The 17,092-nt window shown below is 38.5% G+C and overlaps 1 protein-coding gene across 7 annotated transcripts in view; it reads right to left on the minus strand.

Moving 5' to 3' along the window:
- LOC110853136 (collagen alpha-1(XV) chain) overlaps positions 1-17,092 on the minus strand; it is a 54,466-nt gene that overhangs the window by 6,624 nt on the left and 30,750 nt on the right. For 4 of the 7 annotated variants that reach the window (XM_035854280.1, XM_035854278.1, XM_035854279.1 and 1 more), the window contains exons 8-11: positions 2,084-2,155; positions 912-989; positions 668-829; positions 93-245 (exon numbers count right to left, since the gene is read on the minus strand). In XM_035854280.1, the coding sequence (XP_035710173.1) occupies positions 93-245; positions 668-829; positions 912-989; positions 2,084-2,155 (465 nt within the window). Of the gene's footprint in view, positions 1-92; positions 246-667; positions 830-911; positions 990-2,083; positions 2,459-5,491; positions 6,539-17,092 lie in introns of those variants that run through there. The other 3 variants (XM_035854283.1, XM_035854281.1, XM_035854282.1) reach the window with 3 other exon arrangements.

Below are 17,092 nucleotides of genomic sequence, written 5' to 3' on the forward strand. Positions count from 1 at the left end.
TTAAAATTTGAAAGAAAAGTGTTACATGCGATAAAACAGAGTGAAAGTAGTATCGATGACGGACTGAGATTCACAAAAGCAAGCTCACAAACCTCGTAAAATGACGGGCTTTTGATTTCTGTACCCCAAAATGATTTAGTTTTTGGGTTATTATTATTAGATCCAACCAGTCTGGGGACATTATTATTTGGCTTATTCGGGTCGGGGGAAAACGCACGCACGCCACTTTTCGAACCCCCGCTTTCCTACGGTCACAAGCAAACCACACAAACCATACATAATTACCCAAACCATTTAATTTACTTAAACACCATCATTAACTAATTAATTAGGCATATTAAATATGTAGCTATCTATGTAACATGTTAATATACAACGCTTTCCATTTTAAGGAATACCGTTTAATCAGTCATATTGCATAACTCTGTTAATATTTCTGATCTTGCGTAGAATGTGTTTTCATGAACCACGGATTACACAATTTGAAGATTAGTTTTCATACTTACAAGTTCTTGCATGTACTCGTATTTTATGTGCTATTTCACCCTTTCAAACAGTACGGTCAAGCATTTTTGTGCAAAAATTAAAGCAAAATTATTGATTTTAATAAAGCCCAAAAAATAACTAAATAAAAATAAACGATAAGCATTTTGTCCTTGGCACGCACCTTGGCGTCTGACGACCCGAAGAGACCGGTCAGGTTGAAGTGGTCGGTTCCATTGGTGTCATGCGGCGATGGGGGTGGTCTCGGCGGTGGGGGTGGAATCGAGTCATCACCACTTCCAAGATGCCCATCCTCTCCAAAATCTCCGTAGTCGTCGTCATACGACTTTTACAAGTAAAATTATAAGAAACTTAACAAAAGAAAATTATTTAAATACAAAAATTAGCAACATAAAATAATTTTTTACCGGATAATCATAAAAACCCTCGGATTCTACACCATCAAAATCAACACCTCCTGCTGATCCTTCGGTAGATCCAAAGCTCTGTTTTTTTATATTTTGAAACAAAATTATGAAATAAAATACGTACATAAATTATTTTGAAAGTTGGCATAATAAAAATTGCATGGCGTCTGTGCAGATAATTAAGTTTAGCGCATAACACTAATTTGCATATGACGATAATGAACTGGACATTTATGAGATACATTTTTAGCGTATGTATTTATTCACATATTTGTGTATGTCACATTTATTTGCGTACGTAGGCGTGTGTCAGTTTGCGTGTCAGTTAGTTCAAAAGTGTTAATTAGGAATGATCTAAAGTGGATTTTTCTAATATTCGGGTGGGTGAGTGATGGGCATGGACAATTTTTGGCCTGACTGAACAACTTTGTGTTTCTTTTTTAATTATTGGCACAATAATTATTTGCATAAAATCACAATAACGATCCATACTTCTTCTGACATCAAACAAGTTGATTGATTTTGAGACGTCTGTTAATAAGTATTTTTTTTCTCCAAGTCTAGACTTTGGTATGTGCTAATTTTCAATCTTGTCTCCCGGTACAACTTCTCAATTCTACGATATTTGCCAGTTTGCCAATTATTTTTGCATGTTATATAAACATTCTAAAAGTTTAGCGTCAGTAAGTGAACTTTTGTTTAAGCTGGACCAGTCGAGTCTAAATAAATGGAGACTTGACCTGTTAACGAGCAGTGTTAACTAAATTATGGTAATTTCCCACTTGTCCCATCCTCTCTTTGTATTAACTGTCAAAAATCTTGAATCAATATTTCTCTTTCTAATTATCTAACAACAACTTAATAATTTTCGACAGGGTTTAGTCAGGCTGGGCAAACAATAAGCTAGCATTTTTGTTTTTATTGTCGAGTCTAAAGGCTTTTTGTCACGATCAGGCATGAAGTTTGGTCAGGTTGATTAAGTTGACAACCGAAAGTGCAAATTTTATTTTATTTTATTGCACGAGAGAAAAAAGATCAGATTATACGCCTCGATTTTTGTCATCTACTTATGGCTCATTTTTGATACGAATTTCCTGAAATATGCTCAAATATGTCTAAATAAATTATGTCCTAAAAATCTGTACTAAAAAAATAAGAAATGGATTACAGACCGATAAAGAATCATCACACTGCACTTCCGCGACTCCCGGCATTCCATACAGTTTGAGCTCTTGTATCGCACCCTTGAAAAACAAGAAGGCAACGATGCAATGGAAAAACTTGTTCGTCACGAGATGAACCAAATGGATGGTCGTCATTTTGATTTTTGGCATAAAACAAATTCTTCACCCGACCGACAATAACATTCGCAAATCTTTCGAATTGTTTTCTTTCTTCACATATTCAAACTTTGGACACACTTTATTTACATATTTTCGCATCCAAAGTTATTTAGTGGATCCGGAATGATCTCATTTATTGGATATTTATTCAATTCGATGTAATCCAATCCACCATTTAATTTAATGATACTTTTTCTCAGCTTTCTAAATTTCGTGTAAAGTTGTTGTCGAGCGTGGAGATCGGAATGGGAATTGGAATGGTTCTTTTACTTACGTAAGGAAAAGATCAGATTCGATAGATTGACTAAATAGTGGTACTCGTTTTTCACTTAATCGACCCATTTGTATGTAATGTGAGGAGATTTAAGATAAGAGCGGATATCTTGTGTAAGACTTGAAATCTTTATGGCGAGGGAATGAATCAGATTTAATTCACTGATTTATTTCACGGATGAAATGATGAGGAATGTGAGACGATAAGTTCGTCTCAAATTTTACACACTAATTGTCGATTTCGTATCAAATTTTGTCGTAATTTTACACAAGTTTCAACTAATTGCTGCTAAGTAGTTTGACGACATTAAGATTTTTGCTTATTTGCTTTCTATAATCACGGTTCAGTTATATGTAGGTTGGGATGTCGACTAATTGAAATTATGTAATTAAATATGATTCAATATGTCGCAAATATTTGTAATAAATGACGTAAGTGAAATATAATTTCTGCCAAATTTACACGGTTTTTCGGTCCTGCCACAAAATTCTCATGTGTTCCGTGCAGACTTTTGACCTCAACAAAACATCCAACACCCTCCCGAACGATTCCCCCACACATCTAACCGACCAAACCTATGTAACCCCATAAATAAGTCAGTACCACTCTTTGTCTTTTATTCACCGTCTCATCACCCGACCACAAGCAAAGGGCGGACAGATTTACCAAGTCTTACTTAAAAAATAATAATTGGGCAGGTGACAATGAACTCGAAGCAACAAGGTATCCCATTTTTTCTTACCTCCTCAACAACTGAATGAATGCTTACATTTATCATGAGGACGACACGCACCGACCGAATTTGACTGCGAAGAAGAAGAAGTGAGACATTTATTGGATGATTTCCAATCCAGTCAGAGACCGACTTGAATATCTCATCATGACATTATAACACCTTTCTGGGAAAGGTATGTAATCATTTTTCACCTTATAAGCAAAGTCTCCTTAATAATAATAATATTAGGACAAGTCTTCTTCGTCCATCCAACTAAAGTGTGCATTGTCTTTTGGCTACACATTTTTTATCAGGGATCAAAATTCCTTTAAATTCACCAAGATAAAATTTGTACCTTAAAGTTGAATTAGTTTGTTAATTTGCGACGGACAAATAAAAGAAGGAAGGAGAGTTGACATTGTTCAGAATTTATGGATTCGGACCTCTTTTCTTTGGCTTAATTATTTATGCAAACCTGGCCCATAGTAAATCTTGCCCAAAAGCTTTATGCAGTCACATTACAAAGAAATATATAGTCGCGTGTGTTTGTGATTATTATTTTTACGTAAGTTTACTTCGCATCCCACCCTAAAGACAAAACCTCACTTGCAAATCCAGAGTCTGGTTGTCTAGCCTGTTTATTACTTTTATGCATGAGATGCAGTCGGGCGGCTCGTTATTATTTATGTGCAAAAATATTATTGCATGCAAAATGACCTCATCTTTATGGCAGGAGGGAAAATACGTAAACTACTTAAGCGTGATACTGATTAATTCAGGGATGGACTTGGAGATATGCGAGGGAATAAAATCCTACGCATTTTCATTTATTATTAGCACTAGTAATTTTTTGGCCGGGTGCAATTTTCTAACCATTTTGGTTAATAAGTGAAGAAGCTAAATATTTTATTCAATTAACTTTATGTAAGAAATGAGACATTTTTAAAACGATTATTACGATTTTTGGTTCATTGGCATCTCGAAGGTCGGCATAAATTACGACCAAAACTACTGTTTCAGGACTTTTAAAAGGTGGATTTTCAAATTTAAAAGACTATTTGACTCTATTGATTAATCGTATTCAAATTGTACCCGAAAAACGTGAAATATATTAATCATTCGTTCATGTACAATCTTTAGTTTACCTGTCACCAGTGTTTCTGGTAACGAAAAGTATTGGAATATGTAAATGTAATTACGATTTACTTACTTTAATGGGGCAACATTTACTCATGTACATACAATATACTTCATAACAAGACGGAGAAACCTACGAAGGAAGGCAACCTGTTTCAGATCCCATTATGCTGGTGTACGTATGTAAAAGTTAAGTAAAGTAAACCACCCAACGAGTCAGTCAAATCAGGATTCTACTACGACGACGACTACTGCTTTCAATCGAGTTCTATTGTGATTGATTATCTCATCGCCTTCATTTTCATTCATTTATCACTCGATTGGATTGTTGTTACGATATCGGGATGGTCATCTCATTATTTTATGCTGTCCGACTACGTAGTGGGTTCAGGTTCAGTATTTCCTTTAGTCCACTTGATTAACGTGTAAGTAATGTAATGATTGACAGAAATTTCAATCTAGGAAAGTATGTAAAATGTTCTCCAGAATTGATTCTAATGAAATGTAGCGTCCTATTTTTTATGGAGACGACACACTGTTTCGATTTATTTAATGTATGTAATTCAATTCAGGAAGCACTTGAGACTTAGTTTTACCTGACAGTTCTTATGTGCTTTTGCTACTGACCTGACCTCACTCACGACTTAATAATGACATGGCCATCGATTCATGCTGATTGACAGTAGCCATCAATTCAATTTAAATATCTAGTTGAGTTGAGAAGAATGAAAATCTAAATAGAACTTGGATCCTCAATTAATATCCACTCAATCAATCGAACAAATAAAATTATTGTAATACTTTTGAGGCCACGAAATGATAGATTACCAACTTTTGTGCCACGATTATAAATGTGTAAAGATTTCAAAATAGTTATGCAAAAAAAATTCCATCGAGCCGAATGAAATTGCGCATTTCTATAAATTTCACGATATTCCACACCTTTCGTATTTATTCCCTTTTCCAGTAGTGATTTATAATTCGCCACCTTTAACATTATAATTTTTTTACCATGTTACACACACATGTGCATTCATCTCCTGGACAAAAATATTTATGAACCTGGGTCCACACCCCAATAAATCTCCAATCTCCACGACGCTCAACCAACTTTTCCTTCCTCATGAATCACGAAACTCAGCACATTCCACACTTCGACTAAAAACACCAAAAAGTTGTACACACACAAAATATAATTTACACCGTAGTCATCGTCTCAATTTCAATAAAACACTTTTCCTCCCTTAACAAAAGCGAATTATAGAACGGAACAGGATTATTATTAATCAAAATCCCGACCGCAATTGATCACAATCTGCACCATTATGGTATCTCATTACAGGAAAAGCATATCCCAAACCTGCATATGCACAATTCTCACTCTCACTCTAGAACCAATTTATTTACATCGGACTCCAATCTGAATCAGAATTAATTATAAATTAAATTTCACTTTTAACTGAGGAGGAGAGATGACAGGTAGGGCAGGAAGTAACCATGCATGCATGCACCACCCATGGACATGCTGGAATACTGACGGCACCACTATTTCACTCGTCGTGGTAAGTACTCGTACACAGTGCCAGGAACAATTTAGACCAAAAAGTGATTGGATTGGACCGATTTATCAAGCAGGTCCATTTAAGGGATGGAATTTCTACGCTCTGCTCCTTGATAAATTGCTGCGAGGTTGAGGAAATGAAATAAATGAGACATCATCATCAGATAGAGGATCCGACCGGGTTGTCCCTTCCACTGGGCCACTTAACAGCCTGGAGGAATCTTATTCACCAACTTCTTCCTCTCATCTGCTGAGATCCGACCCTTAAACGAAACCAAGACCTCGGATAACACGGGAAATAAATAACACAGCCACGAATCTCGCAGTAGTTGGTCTCCTCTCTCAATCTCGGAGGATTCGACGGGTCAAGAAGACAATCTTGTTGGTCGGCGATGCCTTCAAATTGGTGGATGTTGAGTGAAAAATTGTTTTTATTTTATAATTTCATCCCATTTTTAAATTAGCTAAGTACTAGTTTTGTAAAAGTTGAGATTCACACGGCACAAACAGCACAAGCTCACTGGGAAGGGTGGAAAGTGGAACTGAACAAGTTGGCTGGAAATGCAGCGATGAGGATGATCAAGATGTGAGAATGGATGGAATCATGGAAATTGTAGATGCAATACAGAAGAGTGAGGGTATTTTATACGATTTGGTTTAGGGTTGAAGTTTTTGGGATCGTCATCCTGGATAGGATGGACTGGACTCTTAAATCTTAAATACTATGTATGTAACAATGCAACAACTTTTTAAAACTTGACTCCCCAATAATGTGTACATACGAATATCGTGATGTATTTAACGTAGTAATATTTGTGTGAGAAAAACACATTTCATGCCTCATCACAAAAGAATAAAGAATCGTGGTGTGGTTTGGTAGGTTGTTGGTGGTGTGAAGAAGTGGTTATAAAGGTGGTGGTCGAGATGGTTCAAAAGGTGGACGTGGACATGGATTGGAATCTCGTATTGCAGTCGGATAATAATATTACATTTCACTTTCAACCTCTTAATATGCAACATCACACGGCGAGAGTCACCTTCTTTATGGATGCGGAAATGCTACATGAAACCCTAGATTGGAGGGACTAGACTGAATTTTTAGTTGTATGAAATCTCAACAATGTTTTCGTAATAGAAAATTTAATTACTGAATGTATTTATTAAGTTGGTTGTTAAGGATTAAATATAAAAAACATGTTGGCACATGCACATAAATAAATGAACAATTACCACCACCGGAAGTGACTCTGGAAACTCGTGTGTACCCACCCTTCTAAGAAAAAATGCCTCCGAAACCACCACCACCACCACCCCGCAAAAGTGGCCAGCCTACAACGAATAAGACAGCGAAAGAATTTGAGAATGCGATCCGAAATAAATCAGTCAGTAAAAAGAAAGGTGACCTCCTCGCCCCCAGTGAGACCACGACAGCCACGCTCCCCAACACCCAAAGCACCATTCCCCCCTCCACCACGACCTATATCGACGTGGACATCAGCGAGTCCGCCTTCCTGGCCGAGTCCGACCTCTTCTTCGACGAGGAGGAGGACAAGGATTACATCGACGAGGCGACCAAACGAGAGAAATACGATATCGGACAAAACGTGTACAAATCCTTCCGACCGATTCTTTACCTTATGAAATTATTGGGGAGATGGCCCCTCTCGTCGCGAGAGGAGGTCGATGGGTCGCGGCAGTTCGAATGGAACGGGAAAAAACCAGCGTCCATTTACTACATTTTTGTCACCCTGCTCATCACCTACACGCTCATCGTGGGGTCATGGAGCATGATGGGAATCGTTCTTAATATTAGGGTCAGGATTTAAAAATAGTAATTGTTCTTATCATAACATATAACGTAGTGCTTATCATATCAGGTTGGGCCGACCGGCGAAAATTTCGAGGACAGGTTAAACTTCGAGTATGAAAAGTTACTCTTAAACCGGCACGTCGCCACTTTTGTCATGCTTTGGACGTTCCTCATCCACTGCGTCATTTCCTCCTTGACGCTCCTCTCTCGCCGGAAATTCATGGCCTTTTACTTCACCTTTTGGACCAAAGCGATGCCCACGATGCACGTGGACGCAGCGAAAGGGACGTCCCGCTTCATGCTGGGGATGGCCCTTTCCTACGCAGCGTCCGTTATAACGCTCGTCATCCTTTCCATTTCCAACGTTAGCCCCAGCGTCGTCTCTGCCCCGACACTTTTTGGCATTTTGATGTTTCGCGAATACCTCGCGCCCTTATATGAGCTCAAGATTTTGCGAGTTATTCTGTCCACAACGTCCACCACGACGACCACGCCGCCTCCCACGACGTCGCTACTCTGGTCGTCCACCAGTATAAGTAATGCGACCAATCTATCCACCACCCTTCCCACCACGCCCGGCCCAGTCAACACCTACCAGCTCATCGAACCCTCGTCCCCCATGGAGAGGAAATTCATCAATGTGATGGGCGGCATATTTTTCCTCGTCGTCTTCTCCGCCTCGAAAGTCTACATGTTCGTGTTCATTTACAAGTGCAAACTTCTCAAAAATGCGTTTTCCTGTTGGAACTCGCGAGTTTACGCGAGCATTCTGAAAGGAGCGAAAAAACCGCAGAATCACGAGAACCGGACCACTTTCACCCTCCTCTTCCGCGACCACTGCCTCCTCCTCGACCTAATGGACGGAACGGACCAACTCTTCGCCACCATTTTGGAGTCATACTTTGCCCTCCAGGTTTGCAGTACTTGCTTCGAGGCGTACTTCTTCATCCGCACGGCACGCTATGGACACGGGTTGAAGAAAAGTTATGACGATGAGTTCTTCATCCGGTAAAAATATAGTGGTTCAAAATTTTTCAAAATTTCCAACTCACACTTTTTTCCCACAGACCCTACGACTGGCTCCCCGCCGTTGTCGTGTTCATCCAAAGCCTCGCCTTACTGCTGATGGTGACCCATTCCGCAGCGGAAGTGGGGGAGGAGGCCATGGCTGGGTTTGAGGTGCTCAGAAGGAGGTCACTCATCGGGAGGAAGACGAACGAGGAGCTGTACTTCATGCTCACCATGTTTGCCAGCTACACGGCGTACAAGAAGATCGAGCTGAGTGCGGGGGGGTATTTCTACCTCAACAAGGAATTTCTTATTGGCGTGATATCCACGATATTGTCCTACTTTATCATCATCTATCAAATCCAGCCCGTCCTAGATTACAGTTATGAAGCCTTGCTCACAAATTCGACAAAGTTTTACAAGAGGAAAGTCCTAGGTCAGTTTCTCAACAGGGTGGAAGGAGGTGCGAGACAGTATCATAACACGGAGGCTCCCAAACGATAAGATAACTTAGCATTTTCCTAGATAAACTGTGTAATAAAAGATGTGGCAAAACTATGCATAAATATCTAGGTGTAAGAAATTATTCAGTTTTTATTGCCAAAATTGTGTACGTACAAGAACTTATTTAAGATAAAAGCAGTACATTTCCCCCTCTCACGTGCATAGTTTGACATCAAATAAAATAAATGTGTAAGGATTTTCCCAGAAATCCGTCTACGACCAATAAAATATGGCAAGAAATCTTTTGACAAAATCAACCCCAACCAAAAAAGAGAGACCAAACGTGTAATAAAGGTTAAAAAATGTGTGAAATGACGATTTCATATGAATGCCGTAAAATTTATGGGGTTCGAATTTAAATCGAAGTCTCACCGTGGTTTGGAAAAAAGATCTCTCGGACAAAAAAATGCGGAGTAAAGCTAATAAAACCACAAGAATTTTTTCCGACCCTAAACTTTCGACTGCATTACATACGTTTGTACGTACGTATGAACCTGCTGAGGCAGCTCTTGAGAAAGAAAGGAATATTCTAAAAGAGTAAAATGTGGCGATAGATCATCACTGATCCGACATTGTTAGTTTAGTAATAAAGTGAACAATATCTGGGAGAAATGATCCATCACACGAAATCCACCACGACTGCTTACAAACATTACTTGTTATGCTCATAAATAGGTTTTATGCATTTTGCACCTTAAATATTACACATTTACGTATCTATAATACAGTCTGGTTCTCCGAGTTGAAAAACTTTTCTTGCAAGAAAATGCAACTAAAGCAATTACACAAATATTGGAATTTTTTAAAACTTTTCCTTTTGAAACGAGAGGGATGAGTAATTCGTATTTAATGAGATGATGATGGTATTTATTATGCAATAAAGGAACAGGTTTGTTTTCTTATAAATCGGTTGGATTCCTTGCTCGGGGACAAATCGAGATTAATTTGGTTTCTGCTATGCATACCGTGAAATGAAATCATGAAACTAGGCAGACACAAGATTTGAACAGTGTTATCAACTTTTGGTTGTTATATGTACGAGTTCGATTAACATTTATGTACAACTTAACCGCATAACATCATCCCACTGGTCATGGTTTCCATTAAAATGAATCATTGCTCATAGACATATGTAGACTTTTAATAATAAGTGGTGCATATGCACATACAAGAAGTGGCAGTAGTCAGTAGGTGACTGTTCATTCAATCCAGTTTAAAATGCCAGCATCTTTTACCAAGATCATAATACCACCCTCTGCGAAGATTCATTACCAAAACTTTGCAATATCCTCCAGGCTTGCCATTATTTACGCCATTATAAGTAATACTACTTGCACTGTGGATAATATATGTATGTGTGTAGGATGGGCAAGAAAACAACCACCCAACAAATATTCTGCATTTTATGGAGTCATTATAAATATGCAACGACTGTGCGGAATTATAAAAAAATTGAACTCACTGTGTAATCATGCAATTTATTAACTAAAGAAATATTTGTTTTTCATAAGTACTTTGAATCCGTTGAAATTAAAACTTTGTTGCAAGATGACGTGAGAAATTAGATTTGTAAAAGTTTAAGGATTGCATGAATTACATAAATCTACACAAAAATTATGTGGGACTGTTCAAGACAAGTATTTACACACCTTCAAAATTAGCATTTTATGAATGAATGAAGTCGTATAATTGGAGATTTTTTTGTTAAACGGAGATGTTAGTAACATGGGAATTGTAATTCTGAATGAAACACAACAAGGACATTCACATACAAAAGTATGCATAAGACAAATACATTTTTTTAGGGTATAATGTTTGTACAACAGATGCGTATGTTTGTACATATGAATGTACGTATCTACATTAATGTGACTTTACCTATAAATTGTTCTATTCTATTGCAGTGTGCAAGATGAAACAAACGACGTGATTCAAAGTTCTAGATGCTCAAATATGTAGCCAGATTAGTTGAAAGACTACGTTACGTATGTACCTGGAGGATTACATTAATAAAAAGAGATTTAATTAAATGCGCAGCAAAGTGTGAGGAGTGTACCAGCATTTAAAACAAAATCCACCAATCATGTATTCATTTATTTAGATCCCCTTGATTCAAACGTGAACGAAGTAGAGCTAGAGCTTGCAGGACCTTAAAAACTAAAATCCAAGTATTTCACCCATTCTGGTATCGAAAATCCCAACTAAATTCAATTTTCTCACATCCACAATTTAAAAATTACTTACAAATTGCCTTTTCAATTTTAACTTTGTATTATGCATCTCACTATTAAATAATTTTCACCTACTGTCCTTATATCATCTCTCAAAATTGCTACATTAAATAAATTGAGAAAGTACACACATATAAACCCAAATCAAACTAACAATAAGTATAAATCACACCAGGATGATATTTCTTTCATGCCAATGTTCTAATAGCCACCAACCAACCAAAGTCAAAGTTCACGGAATTGGAAAGATAATAACTTGCTACCACCACCCCAATAAAGCCACTTTCACTCCACCCTTTATCTAGCCCAGTAAAACAAGTATCACATGTACATATACCCACGCAGTCTAGTCTACCACCACCCAAAGTTTTTATTTAACTACGGACGACGAATCAGCCCAGTCGACCAAACTCAGCCCACACAGGGACAATAATATCACATCACTTGTTCCCATATTATGATTTCATTCCACATGGAAATAAATGTGACATCAATTTATGCACACTGTTGCACAAGTTTCCTTGCACGGGTAACTGGATACGATTGTGTCGGTCCTCTGCCTTAACAAGAAATATTTCATTTCACAGGGAAAGAGAAAGCCATATCCTCTCACGCTTGATGATGGCATTATTACACAAAAATATAATATGATTATACGATTCATCATGTGAATCCGTGCCGGATTGTTTGCCACCCAACGATACGCCAGCCATGTGGAAATTTAAGGATGATCTCCCTTCCTGACGGGTTAAATATGCAAAACCGACGGGATGGGAGGAGAGGTTCCCTTGAATATTTTAATATCCACGGCGGAGCATCCTGGTTGGCGTCATGTAGTTTTGTGTGGTTTGGTTAGTTACTCGTTTTGCAATGCAGGCAGATATGTACGTAATTAATAATTTGTCATGCTTTTCTAAACAAATTTTAGGGTAATGGTTGCACAAAAAAGCCAATTTTACAGTAAAAGCGAGTCATAAACTTTTCAAAATAGTAAATAATTGCCTGATTTTTTGCATGGCCACCACCATTTCTCGTCCTATTCTTGTAATGAAAATGATTACTGTGGTTGTTGTTGCTGCTCTGGTTGAAACGATGGTGTTGAAAAAAGTGGTGGTGACGTGTAACATTGGTATGACTTTCGTTTTCGTCTGCCACCTCTAAATCTCCGGTGGAGGAGGAATCACCGTTGTGGAAATTTTGATACGGTTTGGTCGTCATCTTACTAACTCCACCACCACCACCACCGCCACGGACGTTGTGATTGATTGTATCGATAAAATCCTTATAATCGAAGAGACCTAAAGCACCCGTGATCACCAGGGAAAGACCCAGCACGACGGACAGGATGGAGAGGATTAAGCATATCTTGGACTTTGGAGAGCATACGAGCGCCATAATTGCAGGTAGATTTTCTTCTTTTTTTTACAAATTTCTCATAATCCAAGAAAAAATAGAATTGTCATTCAAATCTAGACCACGAGACAGATTTAAGTTCTTCTTATCTTGATATTTTAGCTGGCATGGAAGATATGAGGAGATCAGACTTAGAAAAATATTTCTGGTGAAAGTTTCCCGAAAAAAAAAGAACCTGTTTTTCTACTCAGAGACACACTTGCCAGAAGAAATTATTATTACGACCCCCACTTCACTCCAGTTTATCTTTATTACATATTACGTTAACAGATTATATAAGGCAAGTTTTCGCAGAATCTGTCTCTCTGTTTGTGAAAAAAATACTCAACTTTTCTCACTCACTTCCTCCCAAAATTACGGCAACGCGATGATAATAATGTCGTGTACTTGTGATATCGTAACAATAACTCGTTAATGTTCCTTCCTCGAGCTAATATGCGAGAGTAAAAGTCGTCCCGGCCAGAAGGTGGGAATTCATATGGATGGATGAGTGTGGAGTAATAGCAATAAAATGCAGGGTATGGAATGTGCTTCCCAAATTATTTGAATATTTTCCAACTTGCACCCACCATTTACCATCCTCATGCATGGAAAGCAGCGTGTGTGTGTCTGGGTTAAGGTAGACTTTTAAAGTACCCGTTGAATGGGAGTCTTTGGATTTTATTGTCTTTGGACGACGACAAGAGTTTGGATTTAGATACGCATTTCACACACATCACATCACTTACAACTCGTACGTACACATTATCCAGGCTGATCTTCTACGTACACCACCAGCATCACCATCTGTACACAATGGATGGGGGCTGATATGCATACTTTCTCCCTCTACTTTCACTCCTTTCGTGGAGAAAGCTAAACTGGAGGAATAGTTGATAAAGTCATTATTATTTTGGTCCAAACTTTAGTGTGTGTGTGACGACACCAATACGTTATTAGTCCAGGTTTATTACTATGCTGACGGAGTAAAGGACATGAAATGGTGGGAAAATGGGGCATATTTCCCCCACGTGAAAGTTAGTTGATCTTCTTCTCTTGGCACCAACCAAACCACTTGAACCAAACCGGGTTATTTTTCATGGAATGGAAATGATAGTCAAAACAAAATTTGAATTTATTATCATCACGACCAGCAGCACGACGGATGGTGAGGAGTATTTTGCGGATGGGTCGGATGAGATAAATATGTTGGGTTGGGAGGAGGAGATGATGATGGTATGAAGTAACAAAGATCTGAGGGATGAATGGTCTGCTGGTAGTTTGTGCTTAGGCCACCGACCACCACGGCTGCTCAATTTTCAGTAAAACAGAGAATCAAACAAATACTGATAACTGTTTGATCGTGGTTCTTTGTGTCGGGAAAGATCACAACTTTCATGTAGTCAAAGTCAGAAATTTATTTGCTGATGAAAGCATGTTTTTTGCATGAGTAGTCAATTCAATTCCTGAATCCTTTGTAGAGGTCGGAGGAGCCGATCTGATCCACTCCTTTCTCTGCTGGATATTTGTTATGGGATATGTGGTCGTGGGTGATGATGATTGCCGCAGTTTACGCGTTTTGGGGTAGGGCACACTTGTATTTTACGTAACAGGAAGGAAGGAAGGAAGCCAATAAGTGGGTCTGGGTGGAATGCAGGTGGTCGTGTTGGATGGAGGATGAGACACGATTTTATCGTATTGTTGTGCTCGAGAGGATTTTTTACTTCTGATTCCAGTTATTCAAACGAGCATGATTTATGAGATGTACATAAATACATGAATATCTTGTCCTGTTTTTTGTATTGTATTTACATTGACACGTTTTTCGAGTTCAATAAATCTTCTTTCGCGAAGATTGTTCGGTTTGATGAATTTGACACAGTTGCATTTCTTGCTTGATTTCTGGGAGAGATTTTAAAATCGGAGAAGATGACAATTTGTCTCCGTGAAGTGTCTGAGTGTACGAAATTACGTAATAAGCAGAATTGTTGTACAGTTTTGTGTAAATCAGCAAAATAAAATTATGCCCAAACTTTGTACAATTTTGACTTAAGGGTCAATCGATCTGTCCCGTTACGCACTAAATATGCCTGTCCTTCCCGTCAGACTGGTTACACTCGACTAAAGACACTTAACTTCCTTCCCTAAATTTTAGAACGCAGATTTTTCCCGAGAAGACCTTCTGGTCTTCTCATGTATACGTATTACTCTCAAGATTATGTAGAGACCAATTTATGCAGCAAAGTCATAACAGTGCATGCATACAACAAGTGTAAGTACTTTTCCGAGTCTCCCAGTCTGTCTATTTCCTATCCTATTTAATCTCTGCGAGTAAAATGGGCAAAACGATTTACAGTTCACATCTTTTAAACGGAAAAGTCGGAATGTTAAGAATTTCCTTATTTTCTTCTTCTTATGGGGTCCGACGAGTCTTGTAAAAAATTGGGTATCATCATTTTTCTTAGTTTTGTGGCTCCAGTAAGTGTACTTCGTTAGTTAGTAGCCACCACTTTGTTTATAAAAGGATGCCCGACTCGTAACGATGTTATCATTATCATGTTTACTACGAGGCACACACGTCTCTGAAACTGCTTCTTGGAGTGGTTTTTGGATTCGAATCAGAAGAAGAATTGATTTCCGATCCCATTTTCTTGAAAGAAACAGAGAATTCACTTATTTATATCAGACTACGTACATACGATTTTGGTCGGTGTGGAATTTTCTAATTTTTACAGAGATAGCCCAGAACAAGAAAAGTAACTAATGAAAAGAGCAGCAGCAGCAGTTGGTTTGGTATTTTTTTCTGTTATTCTGCTCCCGGTTTCTAATTTCACTACGAGTCGATTAGTCTTCATAAGGAGTAGCTTAAGTTGTTACTTGGGCATTTGGTGGGCTTCTTCGTGTGAAATGATTCCGTAATGTTGGTCTCTCTACTTTACGCAAGAATCCAATATTGCAGAATTATCATCACGGATGAAGAGCATAAGTTTACCTCTTGACTTGAGGAGGAGAAGATGAGATTTGTTCAAGTGCAGGACGACGAGATTGTGTTCTTTTATTCCTTCCAAGTGTGCCTCGCTGCATGGCCATGTGTTTCATGTTTCACTCTCATTTCCAGCCAGGATGCGACCGTTCTTAGCTCCATGTAAAGTTTCTCTCTTGTAAGTAGAAACGGATATGCTTCCAATGTTCTTCCGGTAATTTTTATTTCAGGAAATTTAATAGAGTGGCAGACACGAAGAAATTGGAGAAAGTCGTCGTACCTCTAATCCTCTTTTTCCTGGATGAAGTTCTTTATGTAAAAACGTGGTCACTCAATTTGTATTAATTCAGCCCAGCATGGACGACAGGATTAATGCCATTGTTTTAATTTAATTCACTCTCTCCACAGATCCACTCCACTTGGTCCTCTGGTTGGTTGGCATGCATGCATTCCAATAACAACCGACGACGTTTATGTCGCATTTACATACAACACCATTGTCCCAGCCGTTGGTTGGACAACGTTACACAATAATGTCCAAGTAATGCAAAATGCAAATGTTATGCGTCCACCGAAACAACAAATGCACCCCAGTTTCTCCTTCTTCTTATCGTGAACCATGTGTGCCTAAGAGGCTCTCAATACAGAAACCCGGACGTAATTTGTATTCGTTTCGCACATGAAAATCTGCCGCGCGGTCGGTTTCCTTCTGATTTAATATTGAGATATTTTCACGATTATGTTCCAGATTACGGGCACACTTTCACTGGAAAAAAAATGGCCCAAAGTCACACCAACAGAAATTCTGTGTATGTGTCTCCTCCACGTTCGACACGACAATCTATCTAATCACATAATAATTGGGGGAGAAAGTCACCCTTCACACAATTTATTTCTCAACTTTCTCTCCTGATTTGATTTACAGGAGAGCAGAGGGAATAATCCAATTCAATCGGAGCTACTTCATGTACATACACGAGCACATAATCAGAATCACATCAGGAAAAAGGAAGGTAATGATGTGAAATGGAAGAACGACACTTTGCACACCACACGAGAACTTTTTTGCCAAATCAGAAGAACCAGAATTTGTTGCAGAGCGGAGCACAATACAATTCCAATCTGCACATGGACAACGGAGGGTGCTTTGCAGGACTACTTGGGAAACTTGTATCGGTCTGAAAAGTGAGAAAGTCAGAAAAAGAGCTCAGATTTCTCCACGG

This window comes from Folsomia candida, unplaced genomic scaffold, assembly GCF_002217175.1.
Source record: "Folsomia candida strain VU population unplaced genomic scaffold, ASM221717v1 Fcan01_Sc008, whole genome shotgun sequence".
Taxonomy (NCBI): Eukaryota; Metazoa; Arthropoda; class Collembola; order Entomobryomorpha; family Isotomidae; genus Folsomia; species Folsomia candida.